The sequence below is a fragment of the Euprymna scolopes genome, chromosome 8, assembly GCF_053919585.1.
Source record: "Euprymna scolopes isolate OS-2025 chromosome 8, ASM5391958v1, whole genome shotgun sequence".
In the NCBI taxonomy this organism is placed as follows: domain Eukaryota; kingdom Metazoa; phylum Mollusca; class Cephalopoda; order Sepiida; family Sepiolidae; genus Euprymna; species Euprymna scolopes.
In genome coordinates this window covers 101,930,250-101,945,957 of record NC_136489.1, presented here as the reverse complement: position 1 = coordinate 101,945,957, position 15,708 = coordinate 101,930,250, and the positions used below count along the sequence as shown (strand labels likewise).

At 32.3% G+C, this 15,708-nt stretch overlaps 1 protein-coding gene across 2 annotated transcripts in view; it reads right to left on the bottom strand.

Annotated features, from left to right (window-relative positions):
• Positions 1 to 15,708, bottom strand: part of LOC145283674 (transmembrane anterior posterior transformation protein 1 homolog) — a 132,009-nt gene that overhangs the window by 10,481 nt on the left and 105,820 nt on the right. For both annotated transcript variants that reach the window (XM_080132686.1, XM_080132687.1), the window contains 3 exons: positions 8,809 to 8,959; positions 4,853 to 4,962; positions 2,549 to 2,608 (listed from right to left, as the gene is read on the bottom strand). In XM_080132686.1, the coding sequence (XP_079988812.1) occupies positions 2,549 to 2,608; positions 4,853 to 4,962; positions 8,809 to 8,959 (321 nt within the window). The remainder of the gene's footprint in view (positions 1 to 2,548; positions 2,609 to 4,852; positions 4,963 to 8,808; positions 8,960 to 15,708) is intronic.

The following is a 15,708-nucleotide window of genomic DNA, read 5'->3' as shown; positions in this document are numbered from 1 at the left end:
TGTGTGCATTAAAGTCCCCCAGGATTAGGAATGGTGCAGGGAGCTGTTCAATTAATCTGTCTATTTGAGTTTTCCCTAGTTTATATTTTGGTGGAATGTAGATCGAGCAGATTGTGAGAGTTTGGTGTAAGGTAGCTCTTACTGCTATGGCTTAAAGTTCTGTATTTAGGTCGAGTTTCTCATGGGGTATTGCTTTTTTTACCATAATGGTTGTACCGCCAATTGGTCTACGGTCTATGTGTGAAAGGTTGATTTTATTGTATATTTCATAGTCTTTAAAGGATAGTTTGGAATTTTCCTTCAGTAGAGTTCCTTGTAAACATATGATATTCGGATTGTATTCTTTGATAAATTGCTGTAGTTCTTCATAGTTTGGCTTCAATCCTCTACAGTTCCATTGTAGAGCTGCTATGTTCCTAGTTTTTTTTATTTTGTTCTGCCATTTTTATTTATTTGGAAGTATAGGCTTGCTTTTTTCCCTATGATGTTCCATTGTTTTTGGCTTGTCTTCTGTTTGGTCTTTTATTTTGGTTCTTTTGTTTGGGGATCTGGAACTGGAATCAGTATGGCACTTTATGTCCGTTTTGTTTTGGTTTTTCTTTTGTTTTGATCATGATCGATGGGGGGGGGTTCTTGATTTAATGTTTCTGTTTGTTGGTTTCGGTATTCTGTTTCCATTTCATCTTCAGTTTGATTTTTAGGGATTGGGGTTCTAGATCTGGAGTTTGAACGGGACCTTATAACTTTTGTTTTGGTTTTTCTTTTGTTTTGATGGTGTTAGATAGGAAGTTTCCATTTCATCAGGTTCCATCAAATTTTCTAATTTTTGTTTTATTGGTTTATTGTTTGGTTTTTAGAAAGTTTGTTCTTGGAGACATTGGCTTTTAAGGGGGGAAGTTTGGGTTCAGGAGGAGACAAATACTTTGAGTTCTTTTTTGGTTTTTTGCTTTAAATTTTTCCAGTTTTTGAGAGTGTTGTATTTTTAAGTTTTTTTTAAAGTTAAGCAGTTCATTCGGTTCTAGCTGTACCAGTTTTTCAATTAGTTGGTCGTATTTATCAGGCTGGTTGGTGGGATTTGTTTTTTCTGTAATTTTTGCATAAGTTTAGTTTTTTATAACTCCTTCCACTATTGTTTTTGCTTCTAGGTAAGAAATATTACTTTTATGCTTTGTGGCTAGGATTTATTTTTCAATTTTCCATCGTTCAGTTTTTGGAATAGGCAGAGTGCTTGCCTTGGCAGTTTGTACATTTGAACTCACGACATTCTTGTTCATTGTGACTTACTTCTTCAGAGCCACATTTAGCGCACGTGGAATGAACTCTGCAGGCATCTCTATGGTGACCGAATTTTTGACAGTTGAAATATACATCTCAGAGGATCTGGGATGTATATTTCAACTGGTTCTATGGTGTAGACAATTCTAATTTTAGATTGAATTTTTGGAGTGTTAAATGTGATAAAATATGGGTTGGTATTTTCTCTGAGTTTTTCTTCATGTAGATTCTTTTCTAGTCAATGACTCCTTGTTTGCTTAGTTCATTCTGGATTTCTTCTGGTGAAGCAAGTGATAGTTCCCGGCTTCAGATAACTCCTTTGAATTGATTTAGTTTATTGTGTGGGGTGACTTTAATGTTAATATTATGGAAAGTTTTCATGTTTTCTAAATTTAAGCTTTGGTTTACTGTCTCAATTTCAATTAATAGGTTACCATCTTTTGTTTTTTTAATCATTTTTGGGTTTATTTTCCTGCTTAGCACTTTTTCGATGAGAAAAGGGGATAATTTTGTCATTGATGTTTCATCTAGTGATTCTATTACATAGTATTTAGGAAAGTCTACATTTTCCTCACTTTCTGAGTCTGAGAAAGCACGTTTGGGTTTTTTGTTTTTGTTTTGACATAATTATGGATAAAAGTTTCATTGCCTGTGTTCCCCACCCACCTCAGAGCCCGATATTGGGACTTGTCAAGGGGGAAACCCATTTGCCTTGACAGAGTCAAAGTTACACAGGCAGTATACTGATTCAAGTAAGAAATACCGAGCATCTGTCGTTACCCAATTTTCACTACTCAAATCTAGCGTGAAAAAAGTTGTGATTGCAGTCATGTCAGGATTTGGTTCTACACTTTCTGCTGATTGACCCTTGGCCAACGCTTTCAAACGTCTACTTTGGGGTGAAGTTTTGTTGGTTTCTATGGTTTTGTTTGAGAGGATTTCTTTTATTAATTTTAAATTTCTCAGTTTAGTCCAAACCATTGATAGTAGACGTAGGGCTTGATCTGACCAGCCGATTGATCGGATCAGACCCCTCTGACCGCCCGTCTAACCGAGATAAGGGCCAAAGTGATGTGTTGGGAAGAGGAGGCTTATAAACTTGTCCTCCAAGACCTTCAATCACCAGGATTCTGTTTCAAGGTGTCACGGGTCGCCACCCACGGCCAACAGGTAGCCTCATTGAAGGACTTTTACCCTCTGCAGGGGGGGCAGTCGGTGTATTTTAATGCCCACCGACAGGGCCAGGAATGAATAAGAAACATTATTTACTTACTTGTGTTTGACGACTAGAAATCATGTCTTTGGCCAAACTAAGAGAAAAGTCAGCATAAACCTGTTGAGAGGAAAAAAAAAATGAAAACATTTCAAAAACTTGTTTTAGAATTTTTAAGATGAGGATTGGTAATCTATGTTGTTAGAACTATTCATCTTGGAGGTTATTCTCCTAAATATATATATATATGCACACACACATCAGTTATCACCAAAGTTAAGTAACGATGAGCCTGACTAGTACCAGATGGATGACTTTAGCAATGCTAATTACTGTACAGGATGTAGAAATTTCAAGGTTGGTATCTGGGGGTGCATGTAATCCATTGGGAGAGATGCACCCTTTGTTAAGACATGCAACTAGAAGAAAAAAAACTGATGTAAAAACCTGAAGTCTACTGTCTTATCTGTTCTGTAGCAGCCATTGCACTGACTGAGATAAGCAGTTGTACCAAAAAGTTTGGATAGTTCTACACACCCCTAAGTTGTTATGGCGGATCTCATGTTAAAATCAACGGGAGTATCCACCATACACACACAAACTGGTAAGTTACATTCCAATGACCTAAGGAAAGAATCAGTCTAAAATCATAACTTTTCTTCATTTCTTTATTTTTCACATTTCAGTGAATACCTATACTTTCTTCTTTACTGTCTTCCGCACGTTCTGCTAACCATGATGGAAAACACCGTCTTTAGTCCATCATGCAGTTCACTAGAGACAATAAAATATCAGTAAAAATCAACACAGTGCTAAAAAACAAAATAAATGAAGAAAGGTACTTAAGAAAAACAAGAACGGTAAGTCAAAAACATGAAACACTCACTTTAAAGATAACAATCAGAGAAAAGACCCTCTAAAAGATATCTGATCCCACATAGGAAGGTTCTAAAACTGCCATTTTGGTTTTGTCCAGCAAAGCTAAAGATCGTGAGTCTATGATTTCAATATATACATTATAAAATTCATACTAGAATTGTCCACAAGAGCCTATGGTTCAACAGATAAAAAGTATAACCAGTTCTAAATGACAGTCTTTCGAAGGTTCAAGTTTCAATCCTCAGTCTGGGTGATACTAAAAATTTAATTAAGAATTACTTTACTCTTTTATCTGGTCATGTTCAATGTAAAAGTCCGTACAAATTTCAGAGTTCGATATCATATACCTGAAGAAAGTCAGAGGTTACATTGGCTGAAATGAAGTGAGAATAACATTCAAGATGGGAATAGTAGTCCGAATAATACAAAAAAAAAAAAAAAATTAACTTTTTGAGCGATTCTGATACCTTTTATCATCCAATATTTTTACCATCTGACGAGAAAGGAATGCAGATTTGCATTCATTTTGAAATCTTCAAATTTCAAGTATTTGTCAACGTCAGTTATTTTTTTAAATAACATTTGCTTTTGAAATTAAATCACATTTCATTTTAAAATTGCTTGATATGAAACTCACAAGTTCTTGATGAAAAAAGAAATAAAGAATGATTCAAAATTGTGTTTATGAAAGAAATTAAAAATTAAATTGTTGCTCTATCATCATTACCACCATATTCGGTTTAACACCTAGAATGCGTTGAATCGCTTTTAGAAATTGGTTTCCAAACTAACCTATCTTCGGCCAAGTAATTTAAGCAACTCAACAATCTCACCAAACTTTCCAACATCTAAATTTCACAACTCGAAATGTAGATAATTTGATGGTTGTTTTTTCCCCCTAAATTAAAAAAAACAAAAATAAAAAAAATATGTATCGTTTATGTACCCGAGCTGAAAAAAAAAAAAAAAGGTCATATTCAACACATCATGTAAATTGATCAAGTAGTTTTATTTTTAACTAAAAAAATCAGATTTTATGAGTAAGCATAACGGGGTTGTTTTATGTTGCCATCTTGAAGAAATAAGGGCATATAACTCTACAATAATTAAAAATTGCAAAATCGTCGACGTGATTTAATCATTTAAAATTGTTTAAAAAAATGATTTTCTTTATAGAAATAAAACTTGATCAATTTATGTGATTTTTGGAATATGATCGTTTTGTTCAGTCACGTGTATATATATGATAATTTTTATTTTATTTTTTTATAGGGGGAATTCTATCATTGACAATTTTCTTTGAAAGTTATTTCCTTAATCGAGTCAAGATTTTTATAGGCTGTATGTCTTTCTTGACATCAATCCAGTGATGAGATAGGGGACGAGTGTTTTTATGCAGACAGCATTTCTTGGCGATTGTACAATGTAGAATCTATTAAAAAAAAAAAAGAAAAAAAAAAATTAAAGATGTGAAAATAAACTTACTTCCTGTGAAATTTCATTGAATTTTGTAATGAAAGCATGTTTCAACCAATCAACGATGACCTCTGCAATGAGAATCATTACCGCATCAGGAAGAATAACTGCTATGTGATCTGAAAGGGAAAAAAATATGACGTTTATTCTCTCAATCAATTGGACGAGTATTCTCGTTTTTGTTATTTTTATTATTCAGATTATGGAGGAAGTGGAGGAAATCACTTACTTGTTTATTCAACAGAAGTTGAAATTAGCTATGGCTAAACTTTTTAAGAGAAGAACAAAGTATTTCTTTTGAATAGAGTCCAGATAATAAATAACAGATCAAGTATTCTTTAAGTTTTGTAAAAAAAATATTTTACAATTTATAGAATGATCTATTATGGGATAAATGTGGTTTTGCAATGATCAACAATAGCAATAATATACACAGAATAATCTACATTTTATTTCTCTATGCCCGTCTATCCATTCCACTTTCTCTTGGAAACTACTGGGTTGATCTGGCTGAAAATTTGTATGGACCTTTGTTATAAAGTGTAGAGAACTAAATATTATATTCATTTGATGCAATTAGGGATTAATATTTAATGCAGGAACGAGCACAAATTTAACCATATTCAACCATCAGTTTGGCATAAAGCACTTATTCTAAGTCATTAGGCTATAATCTTTCCTCGTTTTTAATGGGCCAAAAAGTCTAGTTAATAAATACGCGTTCAAGATAAATTTGACACTTTTTAAAAAGAGAAAAATATTATATCTTGGCCAATAATAATAGTTAAAATACATGTGCTCAGGATAAATTTGATAGTTTTTAGAAAGAGAAAAATAACATTGTATCTTGGCCAATAATTTACGTACTCTCAAAATCAAAAATAAATTTCTCAAAGAATCTTGCCAAATACAGATCGCTTGAAGTAGCTGCCCTGAGCCTCTAGCATGGCCTCTTGAACTTGGAACCCAGTCTTTTTGGTGTCTTTCAAAAGACACTAGAAAACCAGTTTGATTCTGGCAATCAGCTCATCCTTGGTGTTGCAGATAGGACGGATGGCATCTTTTTCAACTGTGTCTTACATATAAGAGTCCATAAAGTTGTGATTAGGTGAGTTAGAGAGGCTGGAATTGATGAAATTATGGAAATTCTCAGACCTATATTTCTGGGTTTTTTGGAGGTGTGATATAGGACTTCAAATCCTCATGCCACACATATAAATAACTTTCCTTTAGTCACCCTCTCCGACCAGCACTTATCAAAGGACAGCAACTCTAATATAGCCATCAGAATTTAGTCAAAGGTCCCTTTTTGAAAATATAAGTCAACATGTTGGAAACATGCCCAAAATCCATCATAGTTCGGATTGTAGGCTAGCCACTTGGTGTGTACTTGATTGACCTTATTAAAGAGTTTCTTGACTTTTGAAAGGCGGTTCATTTTGTCTTTGGTGGTAAGTAGTTGGAGTTTGTAACTCTTGTATAAAGAGTACTGAAAATACTTGTTCAGCACTTTCTTCATAACTGCCAATTTGACACTCATCTCTCGTCAAGGATTGTATTGCTGCACCTTGATTGTTTAAAAAAAAAGTTGTTTTTTTTTGTTTTTTTTTGCAACTCCTCTATGAATTTTGTTGTGCAGACATATTCAGAAAACCTGCTACAATTATTCCTGCTAGCTACTGCTCTCACTCTTTGTCGCAGTTCTCCAGCATACATTTTACAATATTAAAGGAGTAAGGAGCTAAGATTTCCAAATTGTTTAATTTGGTGCAAATCATCACAATGTAAGTCACTCTCTTTCAATATTCTCATGTTTTCCAGTTGTCCATAGTCTCCAACTCTCAAATCCACACAGAAAAAAAAAATCTATCGATTCCACTTTGCTGCTATTAAACATGGGCTATATTTAGTTTAATTTAGTTTATGCAAAGACAGCAAGGAAGAGGTAGAAGCTTTTTGTGAAAATTCTAATAACCTATATTTTGGTGAAATTTTAACAATATGCATATGGTATTATATATCAGTCAATTAATAAATATTTCTTGAATTTCGGTTTCTTTGAAGTATTTTTAAGTGGTTTTAGGTGATATAATATGGGCATAACTTCAGACTTGAAAATGCAAATATTTTGAATTTGCATTAAATTTAATCCATATTCATTTGGCATGAATTTAACAAGATTCTTTGAATTTTAATTTTTCAAAACCCTTTAAATTTAAATGTTACATTTTAGACATAATGGATTTTAATCAAAATTGGAATAAGAATTCTAGGCATAAAGTTTAGTATTATCATATCTTAATTTTAATCTTTGCAGAGAGAGAGATCAGGTAGAAAGAACAGTAGTGCAGTCACAAGTCAACATGAGACACATGGCCACAAGGAGACAGAAAAGACACATGGCCACAAGGAGACAGAAAAGACACATGGCCACAAGGAGACAGAAAAGACACATGGCCACAAGGAGACAGAAAAGACACATGGCCACAAGGAGACAGAAAAGACACATGGCCACAAGGAGACAGAAAAGACACATGGCCACAAGGAGACAGAAAAGACACATGGCCACAAGGAGACAGAAGAGAGACAGTGAACTAAGGTATGTTGCACTACGCATATAAATAATGAACATTATTTGATATGAAAATATACACAGTTGCTTAAATGAATATCCGTGTTCAATACATGTAGAACCAACGTTATGTCACTGAATTATGTTGTAAACTCAAAATATGCCATAACTTGAACAAAGTAAAAGACCTTTAACGAAAGCTATAAACATTAGATATGAACCCAACGTTTATATGACGGAGAAAACTCAACAATAATTCAAACTTGCGAGATCAGCCTTGTGATGCCTACGATTTCCTATTAATATCTTAAAATCATTTAAAAATGATTTTCTTTATAAAAAAATAAACTACTTGATTAATTTACGTAATTTTTGGAATATGATTTTTTTCATTCTATCACAAGTATGTAGATCATAAAGGTTTTTCTGTATTTTTGTTTTTTAATATATAGGAAATTCTGGACAACCAACAAAATCTCAATAAAACCAATGACCATGAAATGAGAAGTCATTGATAATGTTTATACATTGAACATAATGACATCTTATCGGAGACTTTCAAACAAGATTTAAACTTCTCCCAAGTACATCAATACGAACATAAAACTTGAGACTGCATACTTTCACCTGATAACCCAAGTCGAACTCCCATCAAAATGTCAAATTTGACTGAACATGTCAATGTTAATATAAAATGTGAAACTTCATTAGCTACAATGTGGACCAAGTAGTGAGTCTCTACAATTAACAAAACCTAAGCTCACCAAAAAGTATGACTTACTTTTCCATGATCTTATATCTCAAAACTAGCCTGGGTGCCCGGCGTTGCTCGGGTGTTTGGAGGTATGTGTTGAGCAAAAAAAAAAAAAAAAAAGGTAGTAGTAGGCAGGCAGGCTTGAACCGTGACGTGAAGGTGGAAAAGAAAGTGAAAGAAGATCTGACGTTTTACCGCTACTCTATGATGCGACCGGAAGTTCAGAACGTTAAAATTAGGCAAAGTCAATCCAACCGATACGATGACTTGCGAAAAATGGCTTGCAAAAATCCACTCCTCCTTCTAGAAAACTACCCAGTTGAGGATGAAGGAATTAATATTTTTGGCCAATTTTTCGATATTTGTTGTCTGAGGTGTTGAGCTTCAAAATAATACTGATCTCGTGAAAATCCGTCACCTCTGTCGAAAGTTTTAGATAAACATACATACATACATTTAAACAGGTGAGATTTATATTATAGATTAACTCGGTGCTAAGTGAGACCATAAGCAATATTTAGACCGAGTTTGGTGACAATTGGTTAAGTGATGTGGACACTAGGCTATACGCAAACAAACAGTTACAAATTCGACTGAGTAAAGAACAATACAGGTAATGATCAAAATTGTTTCACTCACCTGGATTCCAAGAAAATTCTGCCATATTCCGTATGAATACGACAAACAAGAGAATGAAATACTGGAACCGTTCTCGGGCGTCACTACATGAGATCTGGAACAGGTTTTTTTTGTCAACTCTTTTAAATACATTTATTTTTATTTCAACAAACTGGAAAAGAAAATGGCAACATTACTTTATTAGCAGAAATGGATTTATTTATTTTTTTTTATGTGCAAAACATTTAAAAAAAAATTTTTTGAACAGTATTGGAGTAATAAACTAAAATAAACAAACAAAAAAAAACTAATCAACACAATGAACTATGTTTGAACATTACTTCACGACAAGTACTTGTTGACATTAGATTTGAAGATGTTGTAGTATACTGGGAAGCCATCCTATGGTAATGTATTTAACAGATAGGAACCCCTTGCAAAGAAGCCTTGCCCATGGAGATTCCTCCTGATGCTAAGCTCATAAAAGAAGAAAGGAAAATTCTTTGGAAAGTCTTTTTCCATTGTTGTACTAATACGAGTTCTTGTTGCAAATGTCTTAAAGGGAGCTCAGCCAAGCACCTTCCCTGAAAACGACGATCAAGTAGAGTGGGACAAGTAAGATTTATTTTGTGAGCAAAGGGCTGTAAGGAACAGGAAAGATCATCTCCCACTTTAACGGTTTAAAGACCAAAACAAATGCAAAATTATTTTATATAAAGAAACATATATATTTATTACGTACTTGTACAGTTTAATCACGATATTAAAAATGAAAATATTGAAAAATGTTTAAATTGTGCGTATACGTTATGGAATGAAATTCTCCGAATAAAAAAAAAATTCATTTAATTTCATCAAGTATTTTTTTTTTTACAGCGAAAAAAAAATTTATGACACTGAGCAAAAGGTTTTTAGGAAGAAAAGCTAGTATTAAAGATGGGGAGGGAGTGTTGGCGATTTAAATTGAGTTATCTCCCTGTGGCGTGCTCAAAAAATTCAAAAGATGTCTACCTTCAATGCGGTGTCATAAAAACGTGTTTTTCCGCTGTAAAAATAAAAACTATTCAATCAAATTAAGTGAAATTTTTTTTCTGTTCAAAACGAATACGTACAATATAACCTTTTTTTTTTTTTTTAATATCTTGATTAAACTGTACAAGTGCCATTTATTAAATTCAATATTTCGATTTATAACAGAATCTTCATCAGGAAATAGCTTTTTTTATGAACCATAGTCGTTTGACATGTTTTCTTTCAGATGTTGGTGAAGTATAATGTTCAAATGTCTTTTTGGTCTTTAAACCGTTAAATTTTGAATTTTGCATTCCATATCAACAGTGCTTATAAACGGTAGACTTGTTATGACTTAACATATACATGCTTGACCAGCGTTTTCTACTATAATCGGACATTTAAACATTACACTTTGCCAACATCTGAAGGAAAATGTGCCAAGCATTACCACCAAACACCATGGTATGTAAAAAAAAAAAGTAAAACCTGCACTTTCCTGATGAAGATACTGTTATGAGTTGAAATATCGAATTTAATTTTTTTTAGATATTTTTGTTTATAAAAAAAAAAGAAATTCTGCACTTGTTTTGATCTTTAAACCATTAAATTTTGAATTTTGCATTCCATATAAACAGTGCTTATAAACGGTAGACTTTATTACTTATATATAAGTAATATCTTTTTCTCCCGAAGGGTTCCAATATATTTTTAATAAGTTTTTTAATCTTATGATTTTTAAGGATTTCTGTTTCTTTTCAACAACTTTTTCCTCTTTAGTCTAAGGAAAAAAAACTCAAAAAAACTCGAACTGTTTGTTTTTCCTAAAGAACATATAAACCTTGCTTGATGAGTTATTTTGTATTTTTCCACCGTTCAAAATAACATGTGTAAGACAATAAAATATTATGAATTAAAAATTGAATACATATTTGGCTTTGGAATGTTCATTATCGATTATATATATATATGTGTGTGTGTGTGTGTAATAGCAATTTTAATAGCTTAATGGATGAATCGGACATTTCTAATCAAACACCTTTTTCAAATATTTTGAGGTCAGAAGTTCACATGAAATTACATTTGTCTATCAACTGCAGAGTTTATAATCAACAAACAAAACGGCTTACTATATTATAGTCATGTCATTAAGATTAAGAATGCATTATATATATATTTTTATTCAATTTAGGTAAACAAAATTACCATTGTTAATTACCATCTCCCTGCTATTTATGTGATAGTGATATCAGGAAGGAATGTAATAGAAATCAATGTTTGCTTAGCCTGTAAAATGCAAGCAAAAAAACGTAAAGAAATGACAAGCGTAATTTTGTAGGTTGCTCATTGGTGAACGTATGCCATTAATTTGTATATGTACACAATTGGTAACTGTTAAAAACGACGAATTCTAAAGCATGAGGGTTGAGTAGAGTTTTTTGTTGGACAATTTAGAATGAGAACAAACGGTGGAAAATAATATCGAATACACGAGGATTTATTGCAAGTTGAGGAAAGAAAGGAAAAGAGACTTTTGTGCATTGTATCAACAAGAGGACGGTTTGACACTGCCATTTTTTTTGTTCCCTTTCCATTTTATACATTTCAATCTAAAAAGGTCTTCCTCGAGATTAGTCTAAATGAATATATATATATATATATATATATATATATATATATATATATATATATATATATATACATATATATATATATATATATATATAACAATATAAATTAAATTTATGTAGTTCAGGTTGATTCACAAAGGGAATGAATTTCAATTACAAATGACAAGTTCATTAAACTAAGCTTATATATAATAAATTATAAATTCTTATTTTTTATACCTACTGACACTAGTGTTTCATGCCTTTGCAAACATCAGTGCAGAAAGTTACGATTGCCGCTGGTCAAAGGATTTGAACCATGCCACAAAGCTATCTTTGACTAGATTAGCAAGGAATGCTACCCCTGGCCACCATCAACTGGCATGAGATATATTAATTCAAGAGTTGTTTTTATGGAAAACTACCAGATTTTTTTAAACAACTGTAAATACAATGGCTTGCTTTGGGTATAAATTATAAAATAATATAAGAAATCTTGAAATATATAATTTCATGAATCCACAGAAAATGTTATAAAGAGATACAATATATTATGTGCCAATTTTCAGTATTTACTTCAAGAGTGTTCAATATGTAAGTAGAGTTAATTTAGTAAGTATGAAAATATATATTTATGGCAATTATGTTGCACAGAGGCTTCCACTTTTCATCCCCATAAACAGCACTAGTGACCCATTATTGAGAGCTCAAAGAAAGTAGATGCCCACCAATAATTGAGTGGAAAATAGTATGACAGGCCAATACATATAGAAAGTTAGGTGACCCACGTACATTATGTGTGAATGAAAAATTTCAAACTTTAAAAGATTCCCAAAACTTATTAAACTGCTCAGGTGAAATAGCAAACAACTGTACAGAATAAACTTTACTTTAAGATAAAAATACATAAGAAAAATAAAATAATGCATATCCAAAACAGGTTTAGAGTTGAATCAAGTAGAGTGAATCAGAGACGAGAAGAGTGACCCCCAACCAGTTAGGAATGCGTGCTGATTTGTGCAAGCAAGATTTAAAATGATTAAAAAAATGTGATTTATAAAGTGCAAAATATTTTAAGTGCATTTTTGAAGATAAAAAGTTTTAAAGGAGATTGAAACTGCTTTAAATATAACCTAGAGTATTTTTGAAATAAAACAAATTTAAGCAAAAACATATTACTTAATTATTAGAAAAGAGGAATAATGTTATAAAAAACCCCAAAAAGCAAAAACTGAATTTACAGAATTTTGGAGATGAAAAAAAAAAAGGGGGAATAAATATTTTGGACATTCTCTAAAATGTTTTCATTAAATATTTAGCAAAAAGTAGTTATAATTTTGGGAATAATTTCAAATTTTAAATTCTCATTCTGTAGGTTAAATTAAATTTATTTTCTATCTAATAATTTTGAAAATAAGAAAAAGTAGTTTATATTTTAATTAAATTTAAAAGTAGTTCATATTTTAATAAACCATTGTACATCATTTTTATCGATTTTACAAAAGCTTTCGATAGTATCAAATTAGACAAACTTTGGTCAATTTTAGACAAAACCTCTCTCAACAAAAACTACATTTATCTTTTAAAATCACTTTACGATGGATCACATGCTTTTATAGCCACTGCATAAACATTCAAAAAGGGCATCAAGCAAAGAGATAGGCTTTCAGCAATTCTGTTCCGTGTTGCACTAGCTGCTGTTATGCTTAAAACAGGATGGACCTACCAGTGGTTTTTTTATAGGTGGACAAATCTCTCCTATGTTGATGACATCGTTCATGCACACAAACTTCAAATTTTTGGCAATGTATTAGTAAAGAATGCAAAGGATTAAAAATAAACCTAGAGAAAACAATGGCTACAGCTAAATCACACTTTAACCTAAACATAACTATTCACAGTAAACCCATTAAACAGGTCTCCCAATTGATTTATTTAGGGTATGAACTGATTTTCTCCAGTGATTACAACATGACATTTAAACACAAAATTGGGTTGAGTTGGGTGGTTTTCCAAAAACACAGCACCATTCTAAAATCAAAAAGGGTGCCGATAACTGTTAAAGTAAAACTTTATTTATGTCCTCCCAGTAGTTTTATATGGCCTTTATTGTATCACATGAAATAAACAACTAGCCAATCGCATTGAGGTGTTTCAAAACCATGTAATGCATTTCATTACGAGACATCACGTGATTGAAAAAAAAAAAAAATATCCTCCCTCTGTCAAACTAGTTCCCTACCCCCTCTATTTGATAAAATCAAAAGTAAAACCCTTAAACTTTTTAGCCATGTCAAATAATAAACCACTGGCATGTCAAAGTTATGCTTTGAGGGTATGTTAAAAGGCAACAAAGGCTGAGGAAAGCCAAGGAGAAGGTGGAGATAAAATGCTTTTGATTGGACATCCCTCAGCAGTTGGGCATCCATCAACCAACTTGCCCTAGATTGGAAGGAATGGTAAAAGATTAAATCACATGGATTCGCAATCCACACCAAGCGGAAAAGGCGACTCATGATGATGAAGGAGAAATATAGAAATGGTTAAATTCAATACGTTTTGCTGGATATTTGAACTTTAGCTTTAATTTTTTGTTTTTGTTGTTGGATGGGGAAGTAAAGATAAATTGGTATTTTCATAAGATATTCCCAACTCAAGTGGGACAACTTTGAAAATAATGCCATTTTTCTAAGAGAATAAAAAAAATTGAAAACATTACCATATCCAACCTATTTTTTTTTTTTTTAAATATTTGAATTCGAAGAAGAAAAAAAAAACAAGTTTCTTACATATTTCTCCGAAATCTGTGAAAGAAGTAATCTTCAATTAGTCGAGAAGTGAACGGTGATTTTCTGAGCGAAGGTTAGACAATATACTTATCTGTCTTATCTAATCAAAACCAAAATAGAAAATTATGTTAAGACTCCAATCAAGGGAAAACATGCTTAGACTGGATTGAGTGAAAACTGATTACAGCAAACTAATTGACGGTTGTCTCTACAAAGAGATGGCACCAGATGACAACATCTTGGAGGTAGTAGACTCTTTTTGCTACCTAGAAGATATGCTAAGTGCAAGTCATGTATGTGAACTCATAACAACAGGCAACCTTGGTGAAATTCTGTTAACTGCTACCTCTGATAACATTGCAATCTGTTCCCATTCTAAATTCCGGGTTAAGTCGTATATCAACAGTTTATGTTATATAGCAAGGAATGCTGGGCTCTCACCTAACCCTTTTATCAAACTACAATAAAATTCCAGGCCCAACAGATTGGGTTGGAGGGTTTGTTGAAAGCACTACATTTGACCAGTATATAGGCTATTCTTAGAATATTAAATAGGCATTACACTGAACATGCTAATGTTTTAGACAAATGGTCGGTTCAGACCACAAGCCTTCTTCAGGCAATCTAATAAAGCCTGTGTTCCTGTGAAGAAGGCTGGTCCTAACTGAAGGAATAGAGGAGATATTTAGAACAAAAAAAGTAAAAAAACGTTAAATTCAAAAGGAAGGAATGGTGGTTAAGTGACATTTTAGACTCTAGACATTGAAAGGAAAGAAAGAGTAGATGGAAAGGGAAGAAAAAAGAAAAGGAAAGAAAAGCGAGAACAGAAGATATACAAAAGAAGGTCAGTGTGGATTACAGCGTTAATAAGGAGTGAGAGGAGGATGAAACACTATTGAGTTATCTATGACGAAGGGGGAAGGGGGATGTGACAAAACATGAGGACTGTTGTGAGGGGAAATTATTGAGAAAGGAAGGAGTTAAAATAAATGTATACATTAGAACATTAATTTAAACATATACACAGTCGCAAACAGAACATATACATATATGTGTGGAAAATATGGAAATATAACCATTACTATTTATGAGGCAAAGATTAATAGTTATAATTCCATAGGTCAAGCTAAAATAAGTAATATTTATCATGATGGAATTAATTATTTAAAATTTAAAGATTAATAGTTATATTTAGATCGGTCTAGCTAAGAATAAGTGATATTTACCACGATGAAATTTAAAATTTAAGGATAAAATTTAAGAATAAGAATAAACATACCAGTAATGGTTAGGAAGCAATTATGTCAAAAAAATTTTTTTTTAATAATCTATATATCTATAAAAGTGAAAGTGTCTCTCTGTACATTTCCCTACACAATAACACTGTCAATTTTCAGTCTACAGATTCGAAATTTGATATACAGGGTATGAAATTTGGGAAAATCTTTGTAATCCATTTTCAGCCAGAGATTTGGCTGTTAAGGTGTCAAAATTCAACAATTTGACCTTTG